At 44.2% G+C, this 17,630-nt stretch overlaps 2 protein-coding genes across 2 annotated transcripts in view; both read right to left on the bottom strand.

Annotated features, from left to right (window-relative positions):
* Positions 1–17,630, bottom strand: part of LOC309564412 (uncharacterized protein) — a 1,531,146-nt gene that overhangs the window by 1,034,347 nt on the left and 479,169 nt on the right.
* LOC309563444 (uncharacterized protein) overlaps positions 876–17,630 on the bottom strand; it is a gene marked incomplete at its 5' end in the record, with an annotated part of 24,384 nt that continues 7,629 nt past the window's right edge. Inside the window, 3 exons of the mRNA XM_082267837.1 lie at positions 876–2,866; positions 6,256–6,391; positions 17,402–17,630. The exon at positions 17,402–17,630 is cut by the window's right edge and continues 1,039 nt beyond it. Of these exons, the coding sequence (XP_082123963.1) occupies positions 912–2,866; positions 6,256–6,391; positions 17,402–17,630 (2,320 nt within the window). The 3' untranslated portion in view covers positions 876–911. The remainder of the gene's footprint in view (positions 2,867–6,255; positions 6,392–17,401) is intronic.

Below are 17,630 nucleotides of genomic sequence, written 5' to 3'. Positions count from 1 at the left end.
ACCTGGGAACTCAGCACAGGGATGGTGGGAACCCCTCATAATGGACACAGCCGGTGTACAGACCCGGGAACTCAGTACAGGGATGGTGGGAACCCCTCATAATGGGCACAGCCGGTGTACAGACCCGGGAACTCAGTACAGGGATGGTGGGAACCCCTCATAATGGGCACAGCCGGTGTACAGACCCGGGAACTCAGTACAGGGATGGTGGGAACCCCTCATAATGGGCACAGCAGGTGTACAGACCTGGGAACTCAGCACAGGGATGGTGGGAACTCCTCATAATGGGCACAGCCGGTGTACAGACCCGGGAACTCAGTACAGGGATGGTGGGAACTTCTCATAATGGGCACAGCAGGTGTACAGACCCGGGAACTCAGTCCCTAAAGTCTGTCCTTCGGGTGGACTGACTCTACAGGGGCCTTTTAATCGCCAATAATCTAAGACTTCGAGTAATTAAAAAAAAAAAAAAAATCACTCAGACTATAAAAATACAAATTACTTTCTTGTTTATTTTTGAAAGTCAGAATTAGTGACGAGCAAACGCTAAAAAATTAGGCTAGAACCTACATTAAATCTTCTATTGCTTGGACCAATGAAAATCCGGCTACTTTGACATAACATAAAGAGAACACTAAAGTACACAAGTCGATATCAGCCAATAAGAAGTGTTGTCCATGTAAGGTCATATCTGGCCATGTATTAGCACAGTTTAGTTGTATGGTGCGGTCTGTGTGAGTGCGGGACCGAGTCAGCACTGTACGTTTTAGAGGTACTACATTTTTTTATTTTAATCCAACCCCAGCCGGCCTAGACCGACCAAAATGTACCCAAAAAATTTCAGACTATTTTTGCCCCGCATCCCCCCCCCCCCCCCCCCCAACACACCAGTCTGAACCTGAAAAAGGCCGTTAGGTCATGTGTTTTCTCTCGTGTTTCTCAACCGATCTTTTGCAGCGGAAACTTTTCCCGCACTCTGAACACATGAAGTTACGCTCACCTTTGTGAGTTGCCTGGTGGCTAACGAGGGTTGTTTTCTGAACAAAACTTTTCCCGCACTCTGAACAAGAATACCGGCGATCGTCCGTGTGAATTCTTTGGTGTAGGACAAGTTTACTTTTCCGATTGAAACATTTTCCACACTCTGGGCACGAAAAGGGCCGCTCACCTGTGTGAATCCTTTGGTGCGTAACGAGTTTGCTTTTCCGAAAGAAACATTTCCCACACTCTGGACACGAATAGGGACGCTCGCCTGTGTGACTTCTCTGGTGTCTAAGTAGTTTACCTTTCTCAATGAAACATTTCCCGCACTCTGTACATAAAAAAGGGCGCTCGTCTGTGTGGATCTTTTGATGTACTGCAAGGGAACTTCTCAGGGCGAAAGTTTTCCCACACTCTGAACATATATAAGGATGCTCACCCGTGTGAACCCTCTGGTGCTCAACAAGTTTACATTTCCGATCAAAACATTTTCCGCACTCGGAACATGAAAAGGGACGTTCCCCCGTGTGTTTTCTCTGGTGTATAAGAAGTTTTCCTTTCTCAGTAAAACATTTCCCGCACTCTGAACATGAAAAAGGGCGCTCATTCGTGTGCCTCCTTTGGTGTATTACAAGTGAACCTTTTGCAGCGAAACATTTCCCACACTCTGAACATGAATAGGGTCGCTCACCTGTGTGAATTCTCTGGTGGGTAACAAAGTGACTTTTGTGAGTAAAACATTTCCCGCACTCTACACATGAATAGAAAGGCCCACCTTTGTGGCTTTTCTGGTGTTCAAGAAGTTCTCCGTTTTCCCTAAAAAGTTTCCCACACTCTGAGCACGAATAAGGGAGCTCATTCTTGTGAATCCTTTGGTGTACTAAAAGTGAACTATTGCGAGCGAAACCTTTCCCACACACTGAACACGGAAAGGGGCGCTCACCTGTGTGAATTCTCTGGTGGCTAACAAAGTGACTTTTGTGAGTAAAACATTTCCCGCACTCTGAACATGAATAGAAAGGCCCACCCGTGTGACTATTTTTGTGTTTAAGAAGCTCTTTGTTTTCACTAAAAAGTTCCCCGCACTCTGAACACGAATAACGGCGCTCATTCGTGTGACTCCTTTGGTGTACTACAAGTAAACCTTTCCTAGTGAAACATTTCCCGCACTCCGAACATGGATAGGAGCACTCACCTTTGTGAGTTTTCTGGTGGGTAAGAAGATGACTTTTGTGACTAAAACTTTTCCCGCACTCTGAACACGAATAGAAAGGCCCAGCTGTGTGGCTTTTCTGGTGTTCAAGAAGTTCTCCGTTTTCCCTAAAAAGTTTCCCACACTCTAAACACGAATAAGGGAACTCATTCTTGTGAAGCTTTTGGTGTACTACGAGTGAACTTTTGCGAGCGAAACATTTACTGCATGCTGAGCATGGAAAAGGGCGCTCGCCTGTGTGAATTCTCTGGTGGGTAACAAAGTGACTTTTGTGATTAAAGCACTTCCCGCACTCTGAACATGAATAGAAAGGACCACCTCTGTGGCTTTTTTGGTGGCTAAGAAGCTCGCTGCTTTCGCTAAAAAGTTTCCCACACTCTGAACATGACAACGAACCCTCTCCTGTGTGATCTCCTTCATGGCTTAAAGAAGTTTCCTGGGGAATAGATGGATCAATGGAAGTATCTGTACTGTGAGGTCCTATAGTCTTGGTGTGTGATCGGTCAGAAGATTCCTCAGGATTAGAGGGATCCATTGATCCCCCCAATTGGTAAGGTGCGGGATGTGTGTTTGGAGTAACGGGATTTACTCCTGGAGAATATTGTACAATGTTATTATCTTCTGGAGATAGAATAAGACGTTCCTCAGAGGTATTCCGGATATATTGTCCACCTGTTGAGAAACAATGTTACAACGAATGTTATAAGTATTTTCCAAACCTTCCATTCAGGAGTCATATATGTTGGTCCAACACCAAATATTTTATAAGGCATCTGGCATGGACATTGAGGGCAATTAGAACAGAAAAAATATGAATACAAACCAGATAAAGTACAGTATACAATACACCCAAATCACACCGGTAACATTTTATCTGCATTGATGCCATTGTTACTTTAAGAATGGAGATGGAGATGGACCTTTCATATGGTGTACAGTATCTCCTCCTCATTTGTTGGGAACATGACGTTATATTGAGGAATGGAGATGGACCTTTCATATGGTGTACAGTATCTCCTCCTCATTTGTTGGGAACATGACGTTATATTGAGGAATGGAGATGGACCTTTCATATGGTGTACAGTATCTCCTCCTCATTTGTTAGGAACATGACGTTATATCGAGGAATGGAGATGGACCTTTCATATGGTGTACAGTATCTCCTCCTCATTTGTTGGGAACATGACGTTATATTGAGGAACGGAGATGGACCTTTCATATGGTGTACAGTATCTCCTCCTCATTTGTTGGGAACATGACGTTATATCGAGGAATGGAGATGGCCCTTTCATATTGTATATACAGTATATCCTCCACATTTGTTGATCTAGGGAGTTATTTAATTGCCTTTTGGGATCAGGAATAAATTCTTTCAAACTGGAGGAGATTAGCCTGAGCTTTATTTGGGTATTCTGCCAACTTTCTCAACTGATGTGACAATATAAAGACTGTACATACCTAATACTCATGGAGGTAAAATGAAAATCAAAACTTTTTTGGTGTTTGTTACTTACTTGTGTCTATGTGTAGAGAAGATTCCTCTTCTTTTCTTTCCATAATCATCTCCCCCTCCTCCATAGACTGCTGATCTCCACTCACCAACGTCTCTTCTTCTTCCTCTTTAACCTCAACTTTGATGTCCTTCAGTTCTTCACCCTAAACCCCAAAGATGATAGAATATATTTGTAAAAAAGAACAACTGATAACATAAAAGAATGTCACCTCATATTACTTTAGGTCTACATGCTCAGTCCCACCTACCTGATGATGGTGGGGGATGGTGTGATCTTCCTGTGTGGAATCCCGGGAATACAGAGGACGGGGACATCTCTCTGGTGGGTTCCCATTACTGGATCCATCTGTAGGAAACACACACACCGACTGAATACATTGTTTCTATGTGTTTATCAGATGATGGGGGATCTAGGTGGACCCTCCGTACTGCTCTCTCCTTTACAATTCAAAGCAGATAAAATACACAATTCACTTATATCACGCTGGGTAACATTTTTTTTGTGCATCAATGACATTACTACGAGTATAGAGATAGACCTTCCTCCACCTCATTTATTGAAAACATAAAAAGATACTGAAGAACAGAGATTTTTTGGGAACATGACGTTATATTGAGGAATGGAGATGGACCTTTCATATGGTGTACAGTATCTCCTCCTCATTTGTTGGGAACATGACGTTATATTGAGGAATGGAGATGGACCTTTCACATGGTGTACAGTATCTCCTCCTCATTTGTTGGGAACATGACGTTATACTGAGGAATGGAGATGGACCTTTCATATGGTGTACAGTATCTCCTCCTCATTTGTTGGGAACATGACGTTATACTGAGGAATGGAGATGGACCTTTCACATGGTGTACAGTATCTCCTCCTCATTTGTTAGGAACATTGGGTAGTGTCTTCCTCTGGTGAGGACTAGAGATTTTTCTTTTGTGTACAGTACATTAAAGTGGAGTTCCACCCTAATTTAATACTTACCTCCCATCTTCTCGCTCCGGGTCACCTGAAAAAGAAATGGATAATCGCATATTTTTTTTTTTTTTTACTTACCTCGTAGCGAAGAAAATATACTTACCTTACTTCCTTCTTCCTCCTTCCTTGGCCGCGGCCCGTCGTCACTTCCTGGCTCTGCAATGATTCCTGGGAGCTGAACGTCATCGCTCCCAGGAATCATTGCGCCTGCACCGGCCCCGACGTCAGTTCCGGGTCGCGCGCGTCATCCCCTTCTAAACAGCTTCTTGGCATGCCCAGAAGCTGTGGAGGGATGACGCGCGCGACCCGGAAGTGACGGCGGGGCCGGCGCAGGGCATCGTGGGACCGAAGAAGGCGGAAGAAGACGCCGAAGGGGATCTCGCTGGCTTCAAGCTGCCCACATCTGAGATGGCAGCGCTGGACAAGACGTTTTCAAGGTAAGTATTTGTCCTAACAGATAAGTGCAACCCGGGACAGATCAGAGGCTATCCATTGTGGAATGTACTAGCCCTGACTGTCCTGGGGGTATTTTAAAAAAAAAATCCAGGGTGGAACTCCGCTTTAAGCGGTGGGGAAGAGCACCAATGATGTACAGTATTTACTGTCGAAAGTTAGGTTTTTTTAGTCTTTCCCGTACAGAAGGATATAACATTTTTATTCAGAATAAGGGCAGCATAGACGGACCCTAATTAGAAAAATACCTTATAAACATAGAAGTAAAAATAAATTGTGAACTGTTTATGCATTTAGTGTTTATTACTTACTCATGTCTATATGTAGAGAAGATTCCTCCTGTTCATTTTCCATAATCATCTCCCCCTCCTCCGTAGACTGCTGATCTCCACTCACCAACGTCTCTTCTTCTTCCTCTTTAATCTCAATTTTGAGGTCTTTCAGTTCTTCACCCTAAACCCCAAAAGATTATTAAATATGTTTGTAAAATGGAACAGTAAGTTACATAGAAGAATGTCTTCTCATAGTTTGGAAGTGGTTTTCAAGTTCTAATAGCTCAGTCCTACCTACCTGATCATAGTAAGTGATGGTGTGATCTTCCTGTGTGGAGTCCCGGGAATACAGAGGACGGGGACATCTATCTGGAGGGTTCCCATTACTGGATCCATCTGTAGGAAACACACACACTGACTGAATACATTGTTTCTATGTGTTTATCAGATGATGGGGGATCTAGGTGGAGCCTCCGTACTGCTCTCTCCTTTACAATAAAGTCTCCTCTTACCCGGTGATGTGAGGGGCGGCTGATTCTCCATCATGACATCCTTGTAGAGATCCTTGTGTCCTTCTAAATACTCCCACTCCTCCATGGAGAAATAGACAGTCACATCCTGACACCTTATAGGAACCTGACACACACAATGATACAGTCACCATCCAGACACATCCCTTGTCTGCTACTGGATAATGTCACAGTGACTATGGAGGAAGAGGACGGGGGGTTACTGGGTGAAAATATAAAATAATATCTTATTACCTCCTCTGCTGCAAGTTCCAGCAATGTCTCCTCTCTACTTCCTCCCAACTCACCTCTAACCCGGAACTTCCTGTCTGTACCTGACATCACTTCCTGTTTGTACGTTCCACTTGTGATAAAAGCATCTTGAGGAATCTTCGTAGACACGCAATACAGAACATGAGGAAGACGATTTCTGTACATCCGTGGGACATCATTTCCCACAACCAGACCATTCTATGGAAGACATGAATGTATTTGGTTCTTAACCACTTAAGACCCGCAAGAATTTGCCCCCTTCCGGACCAGGCCCTATTTTGCGATTCGGCACTGTGTGACTTTAACGGACAATTGCGCGGTCGTGCGACGCTGTAGCTAAACGAAATTGACGTCCTTTTTTTCCCACAAACAGAGCTTTCTTTTGGTGGTATTTGATCACCTGTGTGATTTTTACTTTTTGCGCTATAAGCAAAAAAAGAGCGTAAATTTTGAAAAAATAACAATATTTTTCCCATTTTTTTTATATGAAATTCCCCCCAAAAAAATGTAAAAATCTAATTTTTTTAACATTTTTGGCCAATTTGTTTTCTGCTACATATGTTTGGTAAAAAAAAATCACAAAAAGCGTATTTTGATTGGTTTGCGCAAAAGTTATTGCGTTTACTAACAAAGGGAAAGATTTTTGTCATTTTTGTTGTTTTTTTTTAACGCGTAATGGCGGCGATCTGCGATTTTTTTTTGCGGTACTGCAACATTGCGGCGGACAGATCGGATCCTTGACTGACATTTTCGACACTTTTGGGGGTACCAGTGACATTACTGCAGTAATCAGTGCTATAAATATGCACTGTTACTGTAAAATTACACTGGCAGTGAAGGGGTTAACTTTTTTTGAGAGGGAGGGGTTATGTGTGTCCCTAGGGGCGTGATTCTAACTGTGATTGGCTGTGGCTTGAGGTGTAGGAACAGTGATCAACGGTCCTACATAGTAGAACCGTATGATCACTATTTCTACACAGGGGAGAGTGACAGGCGGCTTGTTTACATTAGCCGCCTGCCTTTCTCCCTCTCCACCCGACGATCGCGAGTGACCGGCGGACATCGGGTCCGCTGGTCACACGTGCGGAGTGGTTAGGGAGCGAGCGGGGGCGGGAGCGCGCCTCCGGCGGTGCGCGCTCGCCCCCTAGAGCCTCACAGGCGAGCGACGTGGATCTACGTCACTTTGCCTGTGAGGAGCTGACCGCCGTCGTAGATAGTCGTGCGGCAGTCAGCAAGTGGTTAAAGGGAATTTAAAAAAGTACTCGGGAATGGACATCCCTTGAACTACAAGTTATGTTTCTTTTTGACACAATGATAATGGACTTAATGTGGATTTTGATTTTCCACATCACTATCCAACGTTTTTATAACCATTCTCACCTTCTGACTCTCCCCCTCATTCCGCAGTCCCCTCTTTACTCCTTATCTGACCTTTTTTTTATTTTATTACCTTTCTTTGTTTTTTTTTTTTTCTCCCCAGAGCTTCTTGTTTTGCATTATTATTATTATAGGTACTTGCAGTGCATCCTGAAAGTATTCACTTTTTCCACATTTTGTTATGTTACAGCCTTATTCCAAAATGGATTAAGTTCATTATTTTCCTCACAATTCTACAAACAATTCCCCATAATGACGTGAAAGAAGTTTGTTTGAAATCTTTGCAAATGTATTAAAAATAAAAAAATGAAAAAAATCCCATGTACATAAGTATTCACACCCTTTGCCATGACACTCAAAATTGAGCTCAAGTGCATCCTGTTTCCACTGATCATCCTTGAGATGTTTCTACAACTTGATTGGAGTCCAAATGTGGTAAATTCAGTTGATTGGACATGATTTGGAAAGGCATAAACCTGTCTATAGAAGGTCCCACAGTTAACAGTGCATCTCAGAGCACAAACCAAGCCATGAAGTCTAAGGAATTGTCTGTAGACCTCAGAGACAGGATTGTATGGAGGCACAGATCTGGGGAAGGGTACAGAAACATTTCTGCAGCATTGAAGGTCCCAATGAGCACAGTGGCCTCCATCATCTATAAATAGAAAAAGTTTGGAACCACCAGGACTCTTCCTGGAGCGGGCTGCCCAGCCAAACTGAGCAATCAGGGGAGAAGGGCCTTAGTCAGGGAGGTGACCAAGAACCCAATGGTCACTCTGACAGAGTTCCAGTGTTTCTCTGTTGAGAGAGGAGAACCTTCGAGAAGACGAACACCCATCTCTGCAGCACTCCACCAATCAGGCCTGTATGGTAGAGTGGCCAGACAGAAGCCACTCCTCAATAAAAGGAACAAAGATTGAACACTTTGACCTGAATACCAAGCGTCATGTCTGGAGGAAACCAGGCACTGCTCTTTACCTGGCCAATAAGATCCCTACAGTGCAGTGTGGGAATGTTTTTCAGTGACAGGAACTGGGAGACTAGTCAGGATGGAGAGAAAGATGAATGTACAGATACATCCTTGACAAAAACTTGCTCCAGAGTGCTCTGGGCCTCAGACTGGAGCGAAGGTTCATCTTCCAACAGGACAACAATCCTAAGCACACAACAAAGATAACAAAGGAGTGGCTACGGGACAACTCTATGAATGTCCCTGAGTGGCCCAGCCAAAGCCCTGACTTGAACCCGATTAAACATTGCTGTAGAGATCTGAAAATGGCTGTGCACCGACACTCCCCAACCAACCTGATGGAGCTTGAGAGGTCCTGCAAAGAAGAATGAGAGAAAGTGACCAAAAATAGGTTTGCCAAGCTTGTAGCATCATACTCCAAAATACTTGAGGCTTTTATTGGTGTCCAAAGGTGCTTCAACTATTATTGAGCAAAGGCTGTGATACTTATGTACATGGGATTTTTTTTTTTTAAATAAATTTGCAAAAATTTCAAACAAACTTCTTTCATGTTGTCATTATGGGGATTGTTTGTAGAATATTGAGGAAAATAATGAATTTAATCCATTTTGGAACAAGGCTGTAAGATAACAAGATGTAGAAAAAGTGAAGCACTGTGAATACTTTCCTGGTGAACTGTATATAGCACCATCACTTTATGCAGCACATATCGTACATTCACATGTTCCTACCCTCAAGCAGTTTTGGTTCTGAATGCAGGAAGAGGAATCACGGCTCCAGGTGAGACAGGGAAATCAATTCCACAGCAGGTAACCCCACAGGTGCTGGCCTGGCTCACCACCACGACAGACAGAGGAACTGTAGATAGACATCTGCACACTGCAACAGGATATCAATCATGAACTTCTTTATTGTAGTAAAGACAGAAAAAAAATCACGGGAATCCAGGTTAACCCATTTCACCATTTTGTGCTTAATCATAACCAACGATTACGCACAAAGCTGTGTGAAAAGCGTTAACCTAAACTGTGGATTCTTGTGGTTTTATCTGTCTTTACTACAATCAAGAAGTTTATGATCAGTATCCCATTGAGATGTACGGCTGTCTATTTATAGATTTGGTTCTGAAAGCGATTTGTCTGTCAAATTCAGGTGGTTCTAATTTGCTCCACTTCTACATTGTGGTGTAACATCTTCCCCAAAATCAACATAAAATACAGACAGTTCATATCTTTCGAAAGTGGAGATAATTAGGAATAATTAGAGCTGAAATAAACCCTGGGTGGCTAAACTCCAACGTAAAAATGCATATAAAAATAAAAGAAAAGGCCTTCAAGAAATACAAAGCTGAGGGGTCATTGGCAGCATTCCAGCACTACAAAGAATGCAATAAGAAATGTAAGAGCACAATCAAGGTGGCTAGGATAGAACACAAAAGGTGCATAGTGGAAGAGAGTAAGAAAAACTCCAAGAAATTCTTTAAGTATATAAATAGTAAGAAAGTGAGGCCCCATAAAGGATGATGAAGGGAATTTGGCTTTAAAGGACAGAGAGAAGGCAGGGGTTCTAAATACATTTTTCTCCTCAGTCTTCACAAAAGAATTTGGGGGATACAGTAACCTAGACTTTAATGTTAAAGTTAATAATACGTCACAGGAAGCACCCTCCTGGTTAACAGACTCAGAACTAGACTTGAAAAACAACATAACTTAGTCACTGGGACCAGATGGCTTACACCCAAGGGTCCTTAAGGAACTCAGCCAGGTGATAGCCAGACCATTGTTTCTAATTTTTAAGGACAGTATACTGATGGGAACGGTACCTGCTGACTGGAGAAAAGCCAACGTGGCACTAATATCTAAAAAAGGGGCGAGATATATCCCTGGGAATTACAGGCCGGTTAGCCTAACATCAATAGTCTGCAAGCTATTGGAGGGGGTGATAAGGGACTATATACATGATTTTAGTAATCAGCATGGATTCATGAAAAATCGCTCTTTCCAGACCGATCTATTAACCTTCCATGAGGAAGTGAGCTGCCATCTAGATAAAGGAAGGCCTGTGGATGTGGTGTATCTGGACTTTGCAAAGGCATTTGATACAGTTCCCCACAAACGCTTACTTTAAAAACTAAGGTATGTAGGTATGGACCATAGGTTGAGTACCTGAATTGAAAACTGGCTTCAGGGGCGAGTCCAGAGGGTGGGGATAAATCGGGAATACTAGGATTGGTCGGAAAAGTGGAAAGTGGGGTCCCCAAAGAATCTGTCCCGGGACCAATCCTGTTTAATTTATTCATAAATGATCTGGAGGATTGGATGACCAGCACAATCTCAGTATTTGTGGACAATACTAAGCTATGCAGGGCAATATCTTCTTCACAGGACATGGAAACTTTACAAGAAGATCTGAACAAAATAATGTGGTGGCATCTACATGGCAATTGAGGTTTAATGTTGAAAAATGTAAGGTAATGCATTTGGGTGCCAGAAATATGAATGCAAATTACTCGCTAGGGGGAGAGCCTCTAGGGGAATCTAAGCTGGAATAGGACCTGGGGGTCCTAGTAGACAACAAGCTCAGCAACGGCATGCAATGCCAAGCTGCTGCAAGCAAAGCCAACAGAATACTGGCATGTATAAAAAAAATTCACTAGAGATAAAACGATTATTCTCCCACTTTACAAGACTCTGGTCCGGACGCATCTCGAGCATGCCGTCCAGTTCTGGAAGGATGTGCTGGAACTGGAGAAGGCCAGATCCAGAGAAGGCCAACAAAGACAATTAGGGGAATAGAGGACATCAGCTATGAGGAAAGAACACAAGCATTGAACTTATTCTCTCTGGAGAAAAAATGCTTAAGAGGGGATATGATATCAATGTACAAATACTGTACTGATGACCTTAGCATAGGGACCAAACTTTTCAGCGAAAGGGAATTTAAAAAAAACACGTGGCCATTCACTAAAATTAGAAGAGAAGCGGTTTAACCTTAAACTACGTAAAGGGTTCTATACCGTCAGAGCGGTAAGGATGTGGAGTTCTATTTATACTATTAGATGGACACCTTAATGACCACAACATACAGGGGTATACAATGTACAGTACTGTTAACTGCAAACACATACACACATCATAGGTTGAACTGGATGGACTGGTGTCTTTTTTCAACTTCACTAACTACTATGTAACTATTGTGACTTTCTTTTGGCACACAGAGACAGATTTTACAAAAGCGTCTCACGTGCGTTCTAAAAGGCGCCAAATTCAGGCAGGTATATGAATTAGGCGCATGACGTCCAAGAAGATGTGTTGCAAGCAGAAAAAATGAGCAAGTGCAAGGTTTAGTCTGGTTTAGAACATCTATGAAAATGCAGCTCTTGTGGGATGTTCCCGGTCTGCAGTGGTCAGGAACGACTAACAAAAGTGGTCCAAGCAAAGAAAACCAGCAAACAATTGGCAGGGTTTTGGGAGGCTAAAGGCTCATTGATGCACGATGGGGAGCGACGGCTGGTCCGTGTAGCCCGATCCAACAGAAGAGCTACTGGAGCTCAAATTTCTCAAAAAGTTATTGCCGGTTCCGAAAGAAAGATGTCAGAACCCACAGAGCATCGCAGCGACAGGTACATGAATTTGCTGCATGATGCGCAACTTTTAGCACACATATGGGACACTTTCAATACATCTGGCTGTGCCACTCGTTATGAATTCCAGGGTCCATTTCACTAATAAAACATTAATGGATGACTCTCTATGAACTCGGCACTTCCAATCACCACACCAATGGATGACTCTCTATGAACTGAGTGCATCCCAATCACCACACCAATGGATGACTCTCTATGAACTGAGCACACTCCAATCACCACACCAATGGATGACTCTCTATGAACTGAGCACATTCCAATCACCACACCAATGGATGACTCTCTATGAACTGAGCACATTCCAATCACCACACCAATGGATGACTCTCTATGAACTGAGCACATTCCAATTACCACACCAATAGAAGACTCTCTATGAACTGAGCACACTCCAATCACCACACCAATGGATGACTCTCTATGAACTGAGCACATTCCAATCACCACACCAATGGATGACTCTCTATGAACTGAGCACATTCCAATCACCACACCAATGGATGACTCTCTATGAACTGAGCACATTCCAATCACCACACCAATAGAAGACTCTCTATGAACTGAGCACTTCCAATCACCACACCAATGGATGACTCTCTATGAACTGAGCACATCCCAATCACCACAAAAATGGATGACTCTCTATGAACTGAGCACATTCCAATCACCACACCAATGGATGATGCTCTATGAACTGAGCACATCTCAATCACCACACCAATGGATGACTCTCTATGAACTGAGCACACTCCAATAACCACACCAATGGATGACTCTCTATGAACTGAGCACTTCCAATCACCACACCCATGGACGATGCTCTTTGAATTGAGCACATTCCAATTTTCTAGCAAAAAATAATGATTTCAACTTGTAAACAACAAATGTTAGGAACAGGCCTGGTCCTTAAGTGGTTAAAGTTAAAAAATGTTAGTCATATTATCTTTTATATTAAAATAAATCATTGTATGTGTGTGCAATTACTGGACCAATAGAACAGACCACTAGGTCCGTCAATTTTTAACAAGCATGTGATTAAAGCCTGAGACTCTAATTGGCTTGTTTTACGATGTCCTCAAACCCTCCCCCCCCCCCCACTTTTGATTTTAAAGAATCAAAATTCGCCATCGCCTTAACTTCTGGTTTCTTATCCTTCTCTATCTGGAGGTTGGAGATTTGGATCACGGAAGCCGCTGGATATCAGGGGAGCCCTGACAGCCCAGGCTGGAGGCTCTGTTTGCAAGTAAGGACTTGAAGGGGTTTGTTTGCACTCCTCCAAAAATTGTTATCACCAGCCGCCACGGTTATCCACTCCTTTTATCTCTCGCCTTGACAATTGCAACTTCCTCCTCATAGTCCTTCCTCTCCATAGGCCATCTCCTCCTCAGTCTATCATGAACACTGCTGCCAGACTACCTTACCAACCATTCAGTGTCTGTCACCCCTCCCCGCCAATCCCTCCACTGGCTTCCAAACTAAATTCAAAATACTAACTACAATATACAATGCCATTCTGCCATTCACAACTCTGAGCTACATCACCAATCCTGTTTCCAAATATCACCCAAACCATCCTCTCCTGCTCTCAACCTCCCATGTCTCCTCCTCCGATGCTCGTCTCCAGAGCCTCTCCCATCCTCTGGAACTCTCTGCCTCACTCTGTCTTGCTTTCTTCTACTCTGGCTGCCTTTAGGCGATCCATAAAAATGTATTTCTTCAGGGAAGCCTATCACGCCTCCAACATATCTTTTATTAAGTCCATCAGCTCATCCCCCACAGTTATAACCTTTTGTACCACTTGCCCAACCCTATTCAATTTTAAGCTCCTATGAGCAGGGCCCTTTTAACCCTCTTGTATTTTATAGTATTGTAACTGTACTGTCTCCCTTTTATATTGTAAAGCGCTGCGTAAACTGTTTGCGCTATATAAAGTCTGTATAATAATAATCTAAGAGCTCAGAGGACCTGCTGCAGGATGTGCCACCACTGCATTAGAGAATGAGTGCCACAGAGAGGTCTTGCTGCTTGTGCCTAACTGCCTACATCAGCGGAAGGATGGACCTGTTGCAGAGGTTGCCAGTGCTTGCTGGAGATCTGCAGAGAAGTCTTGCTGCTGGTGCCTAACTGCCTACATCCGAGGGAGGATGAACCTGCTGCAGAGGTTGCCAGAGATCCACAGAGAGATCTTGCTGCTGGTGCCTAACTGCCTACATCCGAGGGAGGATGAACCTGCTGCAGAGGTTGCCAGAGATCCACAGAGAGATCTTGCTGCTGGTGCCTAACTGCCTACATCAGAGGAAGGATAAACCCTGTCGCAGAGGTTGCCAGTGCTTGCTGGAGATCTGTAGAGAACTCTTGCTGCTGGTGTCTAACTGCCTACATCAGAGAGAGGACGGACCTGTTGCAGAGGTTGCCAGAGATCCGCGCAGAGAGGTATTGCTGCTTGTGCCTAACTGCCTACATCAAGAGGAAAAATGGACCTGTTGCAGAGGTTGCCAGTGCTTGCTGGAGATCCGCACAGAGAAGTCTTGCTGCTGGTGCTAACTGCCTACATCGGAGGGAGGACGGATCTGCTGCAGAGGTTGCCAGAGATCCGCACAGAGAGATCTTGCAGCTTGTGCCTAATTGCATACATCAGAGGGAGGATGAAACTGTTGCAGAGGTTGCCAGAGATCCGCAGAGAGGTCTTGCTGCTGGTGCCTAACTGCCTACATCAGAGGGAGGATGGACCTGTTGCAGAGGTTGCCAGTACTTGCTGGAGATCTTCAGAGAGGTCGTGCTGCTTGTGCCTAACTGCCTACATCAGAGGAAGGATGGACCTGTTGCAGAGGTTGTCAGTGCTTGCTGGAGATCCGCACAGAGAGGTCTTGCTGCTTGTGCCTAACTGCCTACATCAGAGGGAGGACGGACCTGTTGCAGAGGTTGCCAGTGCTTGCTGGAGATCCGCAGAGAGAGGTCTTGCTGCTGGAGCCTAACTGCCTACTTCAGAGGAAGGACGCACCCACTGCAGAGGTTGCTAGCGCTTGCCAGAGATCGAGCCATGGGTGAGAACCAGAGCTGAGAAACTGAGCCTCCGGAACCTGATGTCTGGAATCGTCAGCACTCAATATACAGTAATTCAAATTAAAAGTAAACATGGTATATTATTAACCACTTGCTGACTGCAATACATATACAGCAAGTGTTTTACAGGGATTATGGCTGAAGATATCAGCCATAAGCCCGATATAGTTTTTTTTGCACTCGGCGGCTGGCTTTCTTATGAGCTGGAAAGCTTTCTGAAGCAGCAAGAGACACCCCCTCAGCCTCCTGCCACTCGCTGGTGTGTCTCAGGCTTACCGTTTCCACTGGTTCTGAGTGATTTTCTTGCAAAAAAATATTGAAAAATTTGTAAATAAGTACGTTTTCTCCTTCAATGATGGGCACTGATAAACTGCACTGATGGGCACTGCTCGGTGGCACTGATGGGTACTGATACAGTGAATCCGGAAAGTATTCACAGCGCTTCACTTTTTCCACATTTTGTTATGTTACAGACTTATTCCAAAATGGATTACATTCATTATTTTCCTCACAATTCTACAAACAATCCGGAAAAAAACTGTGAGTACTTTCCGGATGCGCTGTAGGCTGCACTGACAGGCACTGATATGGCAGCACTGATGAGGCGGCACTGACATGCTAATATGCAGCATTAATGGGTACTTATAGGCTGAATTGTGTGGCACTGATGGGCACTAATAGGCAGCACTAATGAGGTGGCACTGACAGGCTACATTGACGGGCACTGATGAGGAGGCACTAATATGCATTGATGGGCACTGATAGGCTGTACTGTTGGGCACTGATGAGGTGGCACTGACAGGCTGCACTGATGGGGTACTACTGATAGGCTGTATTGTTAGGCACTGATGAGGCGGCACTGATGGGCACTAATAAGCAGCACTGACAGGCTGCATTGACGGGAACTGATGAGGAGGCACTAATATGCAGCATTGATGGGTACTGATAGACTGCATTGTGGGACACTGATGAGGCGACACTGATGGGCACTAATAGGCAGCACTGATGAAGTGGCACTGACAGGCAGCATTGACGGGCACTGATGAGGAAGCACTTCTATGCAGTACTGATGGGCAGCCTTTATGGGCACTAAAAGGCAGCACAAATGGTCACTGGTAGATGGCACTGGCAGGCATCACTGGTTGGCACTGATCGACAGCACTTGTGGGCATCACTGATGGGGCTCCACTGATAATCCCTGCACTAATTATCAGTGCTGATCCCCAGTCAGGAGAGACGCTTATCGGCTCTCCTCTTATGTGCTGCCAGCGTGTATAACCCGCATTTTCTAGTTACATGTGATCAGCTGGGATTGGCCACAGCTGATCACATGGTAAAGAGCCTACAACATAGACCTCATAGCGACCCGTTCTGAAGAACGTTATATGACGTCCAGTCAGAACGGGAAAGCCACCTCCCGGCTGTCATCTTGCTATAGACCGGGTGGGATGTGGTTAAAGTAAGATCAAGCAATGATGAGCAAAACCAAACCCGAAGATTCATTGGCGTAAGACCAATTCTGATTGGCTTCTGTGAGTTTCTGCAGATGGTACATTCATTGAGTTTTGCACTTTGACTTTTCTGTATATACACACACCTTTATTCAGTAAATTACCAACACAATTTCGACATTTTATTTGCTCTTAACATTTATTTTTATTTGAAAATAAAACAAATAGCATGAGATCGGCTTTTTCCCCACGGTAATTTTGCGAACCACAATGGTTGGACAACCTGAAGTATTAGTAGAGAAGACGTCTACTTAACAGGACTCTTTGCAGGCCAGACCAGTTCCTCCACCCCAAACTCGCTCATCCATTTCTTTATGGACCTTGCTTTGTGCACTGGTCCAAATCATTTGGTGGAGGGTTGTTTGTCAGGGGTTGGGCTTGGCCCCTTTGTTCCAGTGAAGGGAACTCTAAAGGCGTCAGCATACCAAGACATTTTGGACAATTTCATGCTCCCAACTTTGTGGGAACAGTTTGGGGATGGCCCCTTCCTGTTCCAACATGACCATCAGGTTGATCTGTCTACGCTCTGGTCTCAGGATTTCCTGCACTCCGGACAGGAAAAATAATGCTCACCTATATAAAGTTTCTGGCGTCTCAGGTCTACTTCCTGACTGCAACATTTCCCGCACTCTGAAAAGTCAAACTTCTGTGTGAATCCTCTGGTGTTTAACAAAGTGTTGTTTTATAGTAAAACATTTCCCGCACACTGAACATGAGAAAGGACGCTGGCCCGTGTGAATTCTCTGGTGTATAAGAAGGTTTCCTTTCTCACTGAAACATTTCCCGCACTCAGAACACACGTAAGGACGCTCGCCCGTGTGGCTTCTCTGGTGTCTAAGAAGACCATCCTTCCCGTTGAAACCTTTCCCG

The sequence above is a fragment of the Pelophylax lessonae genome (genome assembly GCF_965119305.1).
Source record: "Pelophylax lessonae genome assembly, chromosome: 9".
Taxonomy (NCBI): Eukaryota; Metazoa; Chordata; class Amphibia; order Anura; family Ranidae; genus Pelophylax; species Pelophylax lessonae.
This window is presented reverse-complemented; position numbering and strand designations above follow the sequence as displayed.